The 16,802-nt window shown below is 47.8% G+C and overlaps 1 protein-coding gene across 1 annotated transcript in view; it reads left to right on the forward strand.

Moving 5' to 3' along the window:
* The window catches only part of LOC129707757 (fibroblast growth factor receptor 3-like), a 124,566-nt gene that overhangs the window by 46,478 nt on the left and 61,286 nt on the right, over positions 1-16,802 (forward strand). Inside the window, 1 exon segment of the mRNA XM_055653075.1 lies at positions 6,173-6,445. Within this exon segment, the coding sequence (XP_055509050.1) occupies positions 6,173-6,445 (273 nt within the window).

The raw sequence follows: 16,802 nt of genomic DNA on the forward strand, positions 1-16,802 counted from the left end.
TCTCTTCACCGTTGGTGGAATCTGCCATTCTCTCTGAAGTAGACACAGATATGGAGAGGTGACGGAGATAGAGAGTGGACGGGGTGTGACTAGATGCTTGAAGTGCCTGCACAGCGGTTTTAAATGGACGCCCCCTGCCACGGTAAAGTGCATTTGGCCTCTCAGTGTTTGACGGCCTTTCAAAGCGCAGCTTGTGAAAGATAGGTGTGCTGTAGGTTCTGAGTGGGTGCAGTCAGCTCTGTGTGCCGCCACCATCAGGCTTCAACAGGGCTTTGGAACAAGTGGCAGTTTCGCTACCTTCAGCTCAGTGACCCTGCAACGCCCGGTCTCCACTCTGTGCTCAGACTGGAGTTACTCTGCAAGTCTTTGTGTTAACTCTGCCAGTTAAATTTGGATCTGCAGGGAATGGAAGAATATGGATTTATTTTTTTTTTAGTTTAGAGATACAGCGTGGAAACAGGCCCTTCGGCCCACCGAGTCCGTGACGACCAGTGATCCCCGCACATTAACACTATCCTGCACAATTTTTACATTTACCAAGCCAATTAACTTACAAACCTCTACGTCTTTGGAGAGTGGCAGAAAACCCATGCAGGTCACGGGGGGGGGGGGGGGGGGGGGGGATCGTACAAACTCTGTATGGACAGCACCCCTAGTCAGGATCGAACCAGGGTCTACGGCGCTGCATTTGCTGCAAGGCAGCAACTCAACCGTCGCGCCACCACGACCACCCTGATTCTTATCTATATGTAGGTAGATAAGAATAAGTCTTGGCATCATGTTCTGCACAGGCATTGAGGGCCGAAGGGCCTGTTCCTGTGTTGCACTGTTCTATGTTTTATTTCCCCCACATCAGCGTAACACGGATTGTCCGAGCCTTCGACCATCTCTGCCTTGGCATGTCTGAGAACCCTGGTGCCAGGCTGGCTGTCATGTTCATATGTTATAGGATCAGAATTAGGCCATTCGGCCCACCAAGTCTATTCCACCATTCAGTCATAGCTGATCTATTCTTTCCCTCCCAACCCCATTCTCCTGCCTTCTCTCCATAACCCCTGACACCTGTACTAATCAAGAATCTGCCAATCTCTGCCTTAAAAATATCCTCTGGCTTGGCCTTTCTAAAGTTAGGTCCTTTATTCTGAGCCTTTGGCCACTAGTTCTAGATTTTCCCTCGAGTGAAATCAAGTTCAAGTTCAAGTGCGTTTATTGTCATGTGTCCCTGTATAGGACAATGAAATTCTTGCTTTGCTTCAGCGCACAGAACATAGTAGGCATTTACTACAAAACAGATCAGTGTGTCCATATACTATAATATAAATATATACACACATGAATAAATAAACTGATAAAGTGCAAATAACAGATCATTGGTTATTAATAATCAGAGTTTTGTCCGAGCCAGGATTAATCTTCCTCTCCACATCCACTCTATCCAGGCCTTTCACTATCCGATTCCCCCTCATACTTCTAAACTCCAGTGAGTACAGGCCCAGTGACGTCAAACGCTCATCACATATTAGTCCAGTAATTCCAGAGATCATTCTTGTAAACCTCCTCTGGACCCTCTCCAATGCCAGCAGATCCTTCCTCGGATATGCTCATAAGTTCAAAGGTTCTAGAAGCAGAATTAGGCCATTTGGCCCATCAAGTCTGCTCCACCATTCAGTCATGGCTGCTCTATCTCTCCCTCATAACCCCATTCTCCATGGCTGCTTTATCTCTCCCTCCTAACTCCATTCTCCTGCCTTCTCCCCATAAATCCTTTCACCCGTACTAATCAACAATCTGTCAACCTCCGCCGTAGAGACATTCACTGGCTTGGCCCCCACAGTGACAATGAATCCCACAGTTTCTCCACCCTCTGACTAAAGAAGTTCCTTCTCATATGGGGCCCAAAGTGCTCACAATACTCCAGATGTGGTCCGTCACCTTGACCTCCAGTGCCCATGGAGAGCTCGTCTCTGCATCTTCGCTACCGTGTTGTTTTCCGTTATCCTTTCATATGAAGAAAGACTGGATAGACTCAGCTTGTACTCGCTAGAATTTAGAAGATTGAGGGGGGATCTTATAGAAACTTACAAAATTCTTAAGGGGTTGGACAGGCTAGATGCAGGAAGATTGTTCCCGATGTTGGGGAAGTCCAGGACAAGAAGTCACAGTTTAAGGATAAGGGGGAAATCCTTTAGGACCGAGATGAGAAAAACATTTTTCACACAGAGAGTGGTGAATCTCTGGAATTCTCTGCCACAGAAGGTACTTGAGGCCAGTTCAGTGGCTATATTTAAGAGGGAGTTAGATGTGGCCCTTGTGGCTAGGGGGATCGGGGGGTATGGAGAGAAGGCAGGTACGGGATACTGAGTTGGATGATCAGCCATGATCATATTGAATGGCGTTGCAGGCTCGAAGGGCCGAATGGCCTACTGCATCTATTTTCGATGTTTCTACGTTTCTATCCCCTTCGCCCACTGGAAGGTCGCGCTTCATGTGACAGAACGCTTCCCACAGGTGCTGATAATCTCCCTTCTCCCCAGCCCAACAGCTGTGCCTATCTGTGCTTATCTGACACGCACAGCTGTACCCTGTAGCTGTGCCTGCTGGATAGCAAGCAGCTGGCACGGTGGTGCAGCGGTAGAGTTGCTGTCTCACAGGAGGCAGTGCCGGAGACCCAGGTTTGATGCGAAGTTGATGTTTCCACTTGGGGGGACAGTCTAGGAGCAGAGGCCATAGCCTCAGAATAAAAGGACATACCTTTAGAAATGGCGATGAGAAGGAATTTCCTTCGTCAGAGGGTGGTGAATCAGTGGAATCCATTGCCATCGATGGTTGTGGAGGCTGTCAATGGATATTTGTAAGCTGGAGATTGACAAGTGCTTGATTAATATATGGTGTCAGGGGTTATGGGGAGAAGGCAGGAGAGCGTGATTGACAGGGAAAGATAGGTCAGCCATGATTGAATGACAGAGTGAGCTTGATGGGCCGAATGACCTACTCCTAGAACGTACGAACTTATGTATCATTGAAGAAGAAGAAGGGTCTCGACCCGAAACGTTGCCTATTCCTTCGCTCCATAGATGCCGCCTCACCCGCTGAGTTTCTCCAGCATTTTTGTCTACCTTCGATTTTTCCAGCATCTGCAGTTCTTTCTTAAACCCATGTATCACATCACTTGTGTGTAGGAAGGAACCGCAGATGCGGATGCTGGTTTCCGCCAAAGATAGTCACAAAATGCCGGAGTAACTTTGCGAGTCAGGCAGCATCTCTGGAGAGAAAGGAATAGGTGACATTTCAGGTCTCGACCCGAAACGTCACCTATTCCTTTTCTCCAGGGATGCTGGCTGACCCGCTGACTTACTCCGGCCTTTTTGAGTCTACCTTAGCCCTGGAGTTGTATGGCTAACATAACAATTGCATTTATCAAAGTCGGGGTTGAAGGGAGTGGGTGGATGGTGCTGATGAAGGAGTTAGGGGGGGTGTGGTGAGTTTATGAATCAATGAACCTTTGTATGTACAGAACAAAACAAGCAGAAAGTACACACTGTACATCTAAACAGCTGAAGAAACTGGAACAGGCACAAGGAAAATGTGGCCACTGGGCAGATCAGCAGCTCCCTGCTTGTCACCCATTCCTTCTCTCCAGAGGTGCTGCCTCTGCCACCGAGTTACTCCAGCTTTCAGTGTCTATCTTCGGTGCAAATCAGCATCTGCAGTTCCTTCCTACATAAGCTCCCACCCTTCCCCTGTGTGTGTGAGATTGTACACGTTTGGATGGTGCGGGTCAGAATCATTTGTGCTTTCTCACAAGTTCATAAGTTATCGGAGTAGAATTTGGCCATTCGGCCCATCGAGCCTACTCCGCCATTCAATCATGGCTGATCTCTGCCCTAGACATTTTCCTGCCTTCTCCCCACAACCCTTGACACCCATTCTAATCAAGAATTTGTCCAACTTTGCCTATAAAATATCCACTGATGGCCTCCACAGCCCCCTGTAGCAATGAGTTCCATAGTTTAACTACCCTCTGACTAAAGAAGTTCCTCCTCACCTCCTTTCTAAAAGAGTACCCTTTAATTCTGAGGCTATGATCTCTGGTCCTAGACTCTCCCACCAGTGGAAACATCCTCTCCACATCCACTCGATCTATGCCTTTCACTATTCTGTAAGTTTTAATGAGGTTCCCCCTCGACCTTCTAAACCCCAGTGAGTTGAGGCCCAGTGCTGTCAGGCTGTTGCTGCTGCCGATCGCTGTTAGAATGCCTAATGACACTGAGCTCCGTCCGGCCTGCTGGGCTGTTTCAGCTGCGTGCTCGAATTAAGAGGACTCGTTCGAAATTAAAATTGTTTTTCTTATGCACTGGTATTCTGGTAAATAAAAAATATTTGAGCATACCTCGCCAAACAGGATTGCACCCTTTCAAGGCAGTACTTACTGGTGTTAGGAAAATACATACAACATGCTACGACGCTGTGTTTGCTATGTATGGGGAAATTGTGCCTGAATGAAAGGCTGCTTTATGTTACCCCTCTGTTTTATTTGTTTTCCTTTGTCTAGGCGTATTCCTGACTTGTTGGACTGTACGGACATATGGGCCAAAATATACAACTCGGTGATTACATGTTGACAGATGTGCTTTTAGCTGTTTTCCTTCGAACTGTTTAGTGTTACTAAAGCTCGTATAATGGCCTAGGTTTCTTCCTTGCGTCTTACTAACCGCCCCCCCCCCGCATTCCCCACCACACTTGCATATTGGCTCGAGTTAAAGCTGTACACACTGGTGCCAATCGATGCGGTGGCTTCCCTTCCCTTCCCTTCACAAGTGAGGTGCTTGCCTTTGCTTGCTCTGGTTGGTGTCCACTCGAGATCTGTTTAGCAACGTGCAGTCTCTTACCACGGTGTACAATAACAGCGTATTAGGAAAATGTGACCCGTTGGCCTTCCAGATTCGTGAGGTGTGCACCAACCGGCCTCCTGCACTGTTGAAGCAAATTGATATTCATTTAAAATTGCGCACTTTCTTTACTTTCTTTACTTCTATCTTTTTCTTAAAGCTCAAAACAAAAAAAATGAAGCAGTACAAAAAATGTATTAAGATATATGTGTTGTGTAGTATTGTAATTTACCGTACTTCTAATAAAAAAAAAATAAAAAAAAAAAAATTAAAATTAAAAAAAATGAAGCCAATCTCCACGGCCAAGCTAAATCTCTCGGGCTAACCCCATTGTTGTTCAACTGGGACTGGCAAACGTCTCACTCATTCCGCGGATGCTGGTGTAGGGTGCAGATAGGTGGTGGGTGTATGGAACGAGCTGCCAGAGGTGGTAGATGAGGCAGGTACTATAAAAACATTTGAAAGACATTTGGCAGGTACATGGATAGGAAAGGTTTAGAGGGGAACACGTGGTTACATTAGAGCCACCGGCAGTATATGGATAAAATTGGCCAGTTCATTCTTGTGTCCAACGGGCCGCAACTGCCAGCCAGTGGATGAGGCGTTGATCTTTGGGCATCATTGCATCCCGCATGGCAGCGAAACGCGGTGGCTTGAGGCATCCATCACAGAGTGAAGCACATGTCATTGTGTCGGTAGACACACAAAGCTGGAATATCCTGAAACTCCTTCTTCTCTCCAGAGATGCTGCCTGACCCACTGAGTTATTTGTGTCTATCTTCGGTGTAAACCAGCATCTGTGGTTACTTCCAACACTCATCGTGTAGGTGGTGTGGGTTAGAGTGTTTGAAAGTGATTCATGCTTAATGAAAGGGGCTTCAGAGTTTAATTCATTGAATTCATTGCCAAGGGCTGCGGAGGCTGCCAGTGGTTATTTTTAAGGTGAAGATTGACAGATTTGATTAGCATGGGTGTCGGGGGATATGGGGAGAAAGCATGAAAATGGGATTGAGAGGGAAAGATGATTGAATGGCAGAGTACACCTGATGGGCCGAATGGCCTAATTTTGCTCCGAGAATGTCTGAAGAGACGAGCATTTATTTAAAGTAGACAGAAATGCTGGAGAAACTCAGCGGGTGAGGCAGCATCTCTGGAGCGAAGGAAATAGGCAATGTTTCGGGTCGAAACCCTTCTTCAGACTGATGATTAAGAAGGAACTGCAGATGCTGGAAAATCGAAGGTAGACAAAAATGCTATATAAAGTGTCATTGTTTCCTCCTCAGGAACGGTGACATCGGGAAGCCAGCGAACTGTTCTGGAGGAGATCGTTCTTGGCAGCGGCGACACCCTGGACCTGTCTTGCAACCCCCGAGGCTCCTCGCTGGCACCACTGGTGTGGTTGAAAGACGGGCTCAGAATCCTGCCCAACAACACCACCCAAGTCGGCCAGAAGTGGCTGAAGATCATCAACGTTTCCTACGATGATTCCGGAGTCTACTCCTGCAAACTCTGGGGGACCAACCAGATTCTAAGCAACTTCACCATCAAGGTTGCAGGTGAGTGTTGATTGTCATCGCTGTTTGACCATGCGGTGGCTAAATGTGTTCCTCATGATGTCCATGAACAATGCTGTGGTGAGTTGGCTCACCTCTGTAGTGATGACAGATAGCCTCCCCTTCGCTTTGTTGGGAAGTGTATACTCACTTTGTTGAGAAGCGGATAAATGTCAGGCCGTTGTTTCAAAGACCCAATGGTTCAACTGTGTTTTTATTGTCACACGTGCAAAAAGTTTAGTTTAGTTTAGTTTAGTTCAGAGATACAGGCCCTTCGGCCCACCGGGTCCGCGCTGACCAGCAATCCCACGCGCATTAACACTATCCTACACACACTAGGGACAATTTTTACATTTACCAAGCCAATTATCCAACAAACCGGTGTGGGAGGAAACCGAAGATCTCGAAGAAAACCCACGCAGGTCACGGGGAGAACGTAGAAACTCAGTACAGACAGCACCTGTAAAGCAGCAACTCTACCGCTGCAACACCGTGACCGCCCAAACATAGTGAAATTATTTTTCTTACAAACAGTGCAGTGGGGTATTGCCATTCCCCCTCGGAAATAGTTTAGTGTGCTCGCCTGCAAGATCCGCCATGTTTTGACATGTCAGGACTTTCATATGAAGAAAGACTGGATAGACTCGGTTTGTACTCGCTAGAATTTAGAAGATTGAGGGGGGATCTTATAGAAACTTACAAAATTCTTAAGCGGTTGGACAGGCTAGATGCAGGAAGATTGTTCCCGATGTTGGGGAAGTCCAGAACAAGGGGTCACAGTTTAAGGATAGGGGGGGAAATCTTTTAGGACCGAGATGAGGAAAACCTTTTTCACACAGAGAGTGGTGAATCTCTGGAATTCTCTGCCGCAGAAGGTAGTTGAAGCCAGTTCATTGGCTATATTTAAGAGGGAGTTAGATGTGGCCCTTGTGGCTAAAGGGATCAGGGGGTATGGGGAGAAGGCAGGGATGGGATACTGAGTTGGATGATCAGCCATGATCATATCGAAGGGCCGAATGGCCTACTCCTGCACCTATTTTCTATGTTTCTATGACTCCATTTACAAAGTCAACGCTCCAGTTTTTCTGAGCGTTGCCTGTCCCAGGAGAGTCCCAGGCTGTTGCGGGGCCTGCAGTCGTCATCTTCCTTGGACGCCGCGTCCCTCTCCTCCCCCGTCCACCTTTGTTCCTCGAGGGTGCGTCCCGCAGCCGACCACGAGGGAACGGTAGGCCAGACCCCGGTTCCCTCTCCTCTCCCACCGGCCTCGCTCCTCCCGCGCCACGATTGTCGTGGGGTCCGGCTCTGGTCTTCTGGGGTCGAGCAGGAGACCGGCACTGGGGGCTTCCTCCTCCAAGGCCTGCGGTCCGCTAGGTCCAACGAGCAGAGGGCCGGCACGAGGGAGGGCTTCTTCCTGCAGGCCGTCATCCAGTGGGTCTTCCATTCAGCCGCGGGAAACCGGCTTGGTGGACTCCGCCTGAAGCCCCGATCTACCGGGTCTTGAGTTCAGCTGCCGAGAGCCATGGATTCCCAGACTTCTGAACGCCAAACTCTGAGATCTAGGAGTCAGCATCCCCCCTCTGCCACTGGATCCTTGGGCTTTCTGACCCACAGACCACTATCAGTGGCGACAGCTGACAACACCTTCTCAATAATTCATCGACTCTGGTGCCCTGCAGAATGCATTCTCCCAACTCTACTCCCTGCAAACACACGACCTTGCCGCCAAGTTATGCCCCTGTCCCATTTAGGAAACCTTAACGGAAACCTCTGGAGACTTTGCACCCCACCCAAGGTTTCCGTGCGGTTCCCGGAGGTTCCAGCAGGTTTTTGTCAGTCTCCCTACCTGCTTCCACTACCTGCAACCTCCGGCAACCACCTGCAACCTCCGGGAACCGCACGGAAACCTTGGGTGGGGCGCAAAGTCTCCAGAGGTTTCCGTTCAGGTTTCTTAAGTGGGACAGGGGCATAAAAAGGCTCCAACTCCATCTACAAGTTTGCCGATGACACCACTGTGATGAGCCGGATCACGAACAATGATAAGACAGAGTAACAGGTGGGAGATACTGAACCCAGTAACATGGGGTCAGGACAACAACCTCTGTCAATGTCAGCTAGGCAAGGGAGCTAGTTATCGACCTTGAGAGACGTGGTGGAGAACATGCCCCAATCAGCTTCAATGGTGCCAAAGTGGAAATGGTTGAGTACTTAGTCCTTGGCGTAAATATTGCCAATGAACCATCGTGGACCAGCCACATTGAAACGACAGCCAAGAAGGCACATCAACCCCTCTACTGCCCCAGGAAACTGAGGAAATTTGGCACAACCCCAATGACGCTTACAAACATTTACACATGCACCTTGGAAAGCATACTTCTGTAAATAGAAACATAGAAAATAGGATGCAGGAGTAGGCCGTTCGGCCCTTCGATCCGGTACCGCCATTCAATATGATCATGGCTGATCATCCAAAATCAGTACCCTGTTTGTGCTTTTTCCCCATATCCCTTGATTCCGTTAGTCCAAACACACATAGGAAGCACCACATCTTGATTTGGGAACAGCTCTGCTTAAATCAGCAAGACATTTCAGCACAGTCCTCCACACTGACATCCAAGATGGCGCCCAGCCCAGGCAACGGAAGGTCTTAACCAGTTGATCATCAAGAAAGGTTCTCCTGTGGGGACAGTGGGAAGAACTGGTATCACTGAGATCCAGGGTGGAATTGGTAGAGATACAACGCTGAAACAGGCCCTTTGGCCCACCAAGTCCACGCTGACCAGCGATCCACGTAAACTAACACTACCCTACACACATTAGGGACAATTGGTGTTCCTTTTTGAGTCTTTGTTGGTTGCCCGTTGCCTTGCTGTAGCTCGTGTACATGGTGGCCATCGTTACGATTGAGTGTTGGCAGAATCATGCCCAGTCCGCGCTGACCAACGATCTCTGCACATTAACACTATTCCCAAACAGACTAGGGACGATTTACATTTTCATGCCAAGCCAAGCCAATTAACCTACAAACCTGTACGTCTTTAGAGTGTGTGAGGAAACCAAAGACCTCGGAGAAAACGCACATTGGTCGCGGGGAGAACGTACAGACTACATACTGACAAGCACCCGTAGTCGGGATCAAACCCGGCTCTTTGGCGCAATTCTACCGCTGCACCGCCCCTAACAAAGATTTAATCTGCTCAAATCTGACAGCATCTAACAATAGCACACGTTGGGGACACGATCCAATCTCCCTGATCCAAAGCCGCTGATCTATGCCAGCAGGGAACAAGGACATTCCAGACTAATGTAACAAATCTGTGGACAAAAACATTGAGCGATATTAGATTGTAGGGAATCAATGCGGACTTCATTAGGCTTAAGAGGATATCTTTAGGAATTTGCAGTATGCAAGCTAGGAATTCCTATTGTAACCAAATACCTGCATTCCAGCATGATAAGAAATGCTGCATTCATGATAGTCAGTGAGGGACAAGGGAGACATTCGACATCCAGAGAGTTAATTTGGACAAATCACAAAGAGTTTCGTACACCACCCTGTGCCTTAAGGTTTGAGCTGCAAGGAAAGAAAAACAAAAGTTGTTGGAGTAACAGCGATAAAGTTGCTGCCTTACAGCGCAGGGACTAGAGTTCGATCCTGGCTATGGGTGCTGTCTGTATGGAGTTTGTATGCTCTCCCTGTGACCTGCATGGGTTTTGTCCGGTTTACTCCCACACTCCAAAGACGTACAGGTTTGTAGGTTAATTGGGTCAGTAAAAATTGAATATTGTCCCTAGTGTGTGTAGGACAGTGTTAGTGGTCAGTGTGGACTCGGTGGACGGAAGGACCTGTTTCCACACTGTATCTCTAAATGAAACTAAACATAACACATGTACTGAAGTACCTTGAGAAGCTTTTTACTTGCCTGCTATCCAGTCAGTGGATAGACTATACATTATACAATCAAAATGTACACAGTGTTCAGATACAGGATGAATGGAATAAAGTTTAATGCAAGATAAAGTCCTGTCTAGTCCAATTAAAGATAGTCCAAAGGTGTCCAGTGATATAGATGTTACGTGAGGGCCACTCTTTAGTTTATTGTCACGCATACTGAGGTACAGTGAAAAGCTTTTGTTGCATGCTAACCAGTCAGCAGAAAGACAATACATGATTACAATCTAGCAATTTACAGTGTACAGATGCATGATGAGAGAATAACGTTTAGTGCAAGGTAAAGCCAGCAAAGCCCGATCAAGGATAGTCCGAGTTTCATCAATCAGGTAGATAGTAGTTCAGCACTGCTCCCTGGTTGTGGTAGGATGATTCAGTTGCCTGATAACAGCTGGGAAGAAGCTGTCCTGTAAACGTGGTGAAAGGTAGGTTCAGTTGCTGGATAACAGAATTGGATGTGACATGAAATAAAATAGGGTGAAGGAGTAGGCCTTTCGGCCCTTCGAGCCAACACCGCCATTCAAAATGATCATGGCTGATCATCTAAAATCAGTACCCCGCTCCTGCTTTTTTTCCCCATATCCCTTGATTCCTTTAGCTCTAAGAGCCAAATCTAACTCTTTCTTGAAAATATCCAGTGAATTGGCCTCCACTGCCTTCTGTGGCAGAGAATTGCACAGGCCGGAGGTACCGCCAGCCTATCGGTCACTGGGGCAGTGACAGGAAGGAGTACCACTCGGCCCAGGGAGAGTGCTGACTGCTTGCCAGCGTGCCTCGCTGTTAAAGCACCTGCAATCCTACTATACCAGTACAGGAGATCTGAGGGAAATGGCTGCTTCCTGCAGAGGGCGATGACTTGCTTATCCTGACCAAGTGCTCTAATGGCCAATTTATTACAACGTGTTTGGAGGGGCCCTGGGTCTCCATTTGTTGATGACTGATTGAAAGGTAATTAACTGTAGTGTGTGAATATTGGAAGCAGCTGGGCCGCTGGTGTTTTACGTGCTCTGATTAATCCTTTATTTGGAATCCCGCTGGAGCAAATTAGGGCTCGCTGGCTCGTAATTCTCATTTCTGGATCACGTGTGAATCAAACATCCTCCTGAATACCTTGCCCCCTTTCCCAGATCTCACAGCTCCCGTCTGACACCACGTTCCTCTCCTTCCCCAGGTTTTCTTTCTTCCCCCCCCCCCCCCCTCCTTCCCGAACCCTCGCTTCCCAGACTTGGCGAAAGTTTCCCTTTTCCCCTCCTTTGGCAGACCGTATTTCTCTCCTCCGAATTTCTCACCGCCGCGGTAGAGCTGCTGACCCACTGCGCCAGAAACCCATGTTCGATCTTGACTACGGGTGCTGTCTGTACAGAGTTTTTTTTTTAACGTTCTCCACGTAGGTTTTCTCCGAGATCTTCGATTTCCTCCCACGCTCCAAAGACGTACAGGTTTGTAGGTTAATTGGGTTCGGTATAAATATAAATTGGCTCTAGTGTGTTTAGGATAGTGTTAAGGTGTGGAGATCGCTGGCCGGTAACACACCCGGCTGGCCGATGGTCCTGTTTCTGTGCTGTGTCTCTAAATCGAAACTAAACTAAAAATCTGCAGGCAGATCGATGTGAATGGGTTCAATGTCGCCTCTCTTCATTACCATCAGGTTTAAAGCAACGTACTCCACCGAACAAGGGCCCAAACATAAACTCTGCTGCACTACGTTACGCTGCATCTTGACTTACTAAGTGATTCCAGCAGCTGTTTTCAATTGAAGCACTGTGCATGGCATCGGTGGTGATTTCTGGTTTTGATCAAGTGGCTGATGAAAGAGAGCTCTCGGTGTGAAAGATATTTCACCCACTTTACGCTCCATTTAAATGTACACCTGTCAGGCAAATACAGTCAATATGCATTATCACAACCTCAAGGCATGGTGTAACATATGATGAGCGTTTGACGGCACAGGGCCTGTACTCGCTGGAGCATAGAAGGATGGTGGGGGACTTCATTGAAACTTACCAAATAGTGAAAGGCCTGGATAGAGTGGATGTGGAGAGGATGTTTCCACTAGTGGAAGAGTCTTGGGCCAGAGGTCATAGCCTCAAAATTAAAGGGCGTACCTTTAGGAAGGAGATGAGGAGGAATTTATTTTGACAGAGGGTGGTGAATCTGTGGAATTCATTGCCAGAGACAGTTGTGGAGGCCAAGTCATTGGGTAGTTTTAAACCAGAGTTTTGACAGATTCTTGATTATTAAGAGTGTCAGGGGTTCTGGGGAGAATGGGGTTGAGAGGGAAAGATAGATCGCCCATGATTGAATGGCAGAGTAGATTCGATGGCTGGATTGCCTGATGTAGCTCGTTATTCTTATGAACTTGCAAGGAGGATCAGCAAGCCTGTGAGCCGGGAAGGATCGGAATTAGAATAGGTCTTGATATTGGAGTATAGGGGCAGAGAGGTCCTTCTGCAGTTGTACAGGGCCCTAGTGAGACCACACCTGTAGTATTGTGTGCAGATTTGGTCCCCTAATTTGAGGAAGGACATTCTTGCTATTGAGGGATTGCAGCGTAGGTTTACAAGGTTAATTCCCGGGATGGCGGGACTGTCATATGCTGAGCGAATGGAGCGGCTGGGCTTGTACACTCTGGAGTTTAGAAGGATGAGAGGGGATCTTATTGAAACATATAAGATTGTTAAGGGTTTGGACACACTGGAGACAGGAAACATGTTCCCGATGTTGGGGGAGTACAGAACCAGGGGCCACAGTTTAAGAATAAGGGGTAAGCCATTTAGAACGGAGACGAGGAAACACTTTTCCTCACAGAGAGTTGTGTCTGTGGAATTCTCTGCCTCAGAGGGCGGTGGAGGCAGGTTCTCTGGATACTTTCAAGAGAGAGCTATTGTATTGTATTGTATTTAAATTTATTGTCGTTGTCTCAATTTGAGACAACGAAATGAATTTCCCTTACAGGCAGTATCATAAAAAAAATCACACAAAAATAAATAAATAATAAATAAATAATAAAACATATTAAAAATAAAATTGAAATTGAATTGAAAAAAAAGCACAAACACAGAAAGTCCACGACACAACATAACATAAATGGCACCAAGGTGAGGATGGCACCATAGTCCAGCCAACCTCCCCTCCGTGTTCATCCGTGGTCGGGGCCTTCCAAGCACCCGCAGTCGCCGCCCCGGATGGCCCGATGTTCAGGCCCTCATGCCGGGCTGGTGGAACGCCGACGCCGAACCCCGACGGTGAGCATCCTCCTCCTCCTCAGCGGCCCGGACCTCCTGATCAGCCGCCTGCCGCTGCCGGAGTCCGCAGCTCCTGAGTCCGCAGGCTAAGCCGGGCAGAGTCACAGGACCCCGCGCTGTCCATCAGCGCCGCCCGCGTTGGGAGCTCCGCAAACCGCAGCTCCATGATGTCGGTGCAGCAGGTCCAGCACTCTGGGCTCCAGACGGCGACCCCCGGCAAGGCATCGCCAGCCCCGCGATGTTTCAGCGCTGTCCCGCCGCTGCTGGAGCTCCGGTCGATCCCGGCAGGAAGGCCGCGCCAATCCAGGTAGGTAGGCCGCTGTGGGGGGGGGCGAGGACGCGACTCGAATATTAGTCGCGTCCTCACCAGGAAGCGGCTGAAGGACGGTATCCCCCGCACCGTGCCCTCTTCCCCCACATAAAAACACCAAAAAAACACACTTTTACATAACTAAATAAACAAAAAAACAAAAAGATACCGGGCTGTAGGTGGAGGCTGCTGGCACCAGCGCCACCGGAAGTACAACACAAGCTAGATAGGGCTCTTAAAGATAGCGGAGTCAGGGGATATGGGGAGAAGGCAGGAAAGGGGCACTGATTGGAGATGATTAGCCATGATCACATTGAATGGCGGTGCTGGCTCGAAGGGCCGAATGGCCTACTCCTGCACCTATTGTCTATTGTCTAAAGCAAGAAAGAAAACTGTATTAATTTGAAAGATGGAGTCAACATTCAGTTGATCACAGATTTGCTTGTGCGTCCCAATGTTGGGGTTTGTGGCCCATTGGAAGGAATTTTCCATGTTATGTAAGGCTGTGCTGCAATGCAGAACTCAGGGACTGCTGTAATGTTGGACATATTGTCTACATTTCAAGGATGGTTCATTGGCTGTGAATTATTTGAAAACATCCTGAAGTTGAAACTGGTATATATTTTCAAGTTATTTTATTATTATTCTTTATAGATGCACTTTTATTTGCTACTGGGCCATTAGGAGCATTTGGGACACAAAACGCTGGAGTAACTCAGCAGGTCAGGCAGTATCTCTCAGGACCCAGAGAAGAAACACCACCTATCCATGTTCTCCAGAGATGCTGCCTGACTCTCTGGATTACTCCAGCACTATCTGCCCTGTTAGGAATTCCAGAAATCCAGAATGTTGTTCCTTACTTATTGGGTCGTAGGACGCTGTTGTCACTGCCTATCTCCAATTTCCTCTAAGTTTGGTGGCTTATTAGGCCATTTCATTGCGTGGATGTGATGTCACATGGAGGACAGACTGGGTCAGGATGGAGGATTTCCTTTCCTAAAGGGCATTAATAGACCAGACGGTTATTTTCCATTGTCATTTGTACTGACTTTTTATTCCTAATTTATCGAATTTGCTGTATTTGAATTAGTTGGGATGGGGATGCAAACTCGTATTTCTGATCCAATTATCTGGGTCTCTCTTCACGAAGTAACTGTGTGAGGACTGACAAAGACCCCCAGCTGCCATTCGATTCCAATAAGGGTTGCCAGGCAACCCCAATCATGAGGCGGCACTGTGGCGCATCGGTAGAGTTGCAGCCTTACAGCGCCAGAAACCCGGATTCGATCCTGACTACGGGTGCTGTCTGTACGGAGTTTGCACGTTCTCCCTGTGACTGCATGGGTTTTCTCTGGGTGCTCCGGTTTCCTTCCACACTCCAAAGACGTGCAAATTTGTAGGTTAATTGGCTTTGGTGAATTGTTGCTAGAGTGTGTGATAGAATTAGTGTATAGGATGCTTCTACGGGTTGGCACAGATTCATTGGGCCGAAGGGCCTGTTTCCACGCTATGTCTCTGAAGCCTTTAGACTTTAGAGATACGGCACGGCCATTTGGCCCACCAAGTCCGCACCCATAGCTACACATTACTCATTAGGGACACATTAGGGACGATTTACTACGTTACCGAAGCCAATTGACCTACAAACCTGTACGTCTTTGGAGTGTGGGGGGAACCAGAGCACCCGTAGAAAACTCATGTGGTCACAGGGAGATCTAACAAACTCCATACAGACCGCTTCTAACATCGTCAAGATCGAACCCGGGTCTCTGGCGCTGTGAGGCAGCAACTCTACCGCTGAGCCACCAACTCTAAAGTCAAGTTTCGCTGCCAATGGCAGAGGAGCTGATAGTTCAATTTTCCCGTTCAGCTGCGCCGATAGGGAGCGGCGATCAAATCCAATAATATATTTTCCTGTACAGGTTTCATTCAGCAAAAACATGAGCTGAGTGGCTTGAGACTCCAATTCATGTGGAATCAGTCTGGGAACAGGAGGTGGGAAACATGCCAGGGCCTGATTGAAGTGATCTGTGAGACTGCAGCTAAATGCAGTTTCTGTTTAGGTGCCCTGGACCTGCACACTGACTCACTGTGTGGAAACGGCCAGACCTTTCTCTTAAAAGGGTCGTGTCTAACATCCGTGGTTCCTATGCTCATAAAAACTGCCGTAAAAATTATAAATAAAAATACTCGACATACTTCAGATAGAGAGTCCATTAACTCTTAGAAACGTAGAAACATAGGAAATAGGTGCAGGAGTAGGCCATTCGGCCCTTCGAGCCTGCACTGCCAATCAATATGATCATGGCTGATCATCTAAAATCACTACCCCATTCCTGCTTTCTCCCCATATCCCTTGGTTCCTTTAGCTGTAAGAGCAACATCCAACTCTCTCTTGAAAACTCTTGCAGAAAAGGACCAAGTCACAGAGGCCTAATCATTCATTCCCTCCGTGGCTGGTGTACAGAACAGACCGCAGTTACTCCCCCATAACATCTCCCAAATCTGTGAGCTCTGCCACAGGTGTTACAGGTGTGTGGTTCAGAGAAAAAATGTAATTCTTTCCTACTCAGAGTACAAGTACGTAGTTGCCTGAAAGTGGCATCACAGGTAGACAGGGTGGTGAAGAAGACTTATAGCATGCATGCCTTCTTTAGTTAAGGCATTGAATACAAGACTTGGAACGATATGTTGTGGTTATACAAGATGTTGGTGAGGCCAAACTTGGAGTATTGTGTACACTTGATTATCCTGCGATAGGAAAGACTCCATTAATCTGAAAAGAGTACAAAGAAGATTTAGAAGAATGTTGCTGGGACTCTAAGGAGCATTTGAGCAGGCTGGGAGTTTATTCTG

The sequence above is a fragment of the Leucoraja erinacea genome, chromosome 1, assembly GCF_028641065.1.
Source record: "Leucoraja erinacea ecotype New England chromosome 1, Leri_hhj_1, whole genome shotgun sequence".
Lineage (NCBI taxonomy): Eukaryota > Metazoa > Chordata > Chondrichthyes > Rajiformes > Rajidae > Leucoraja > Leucoraja erinaceus.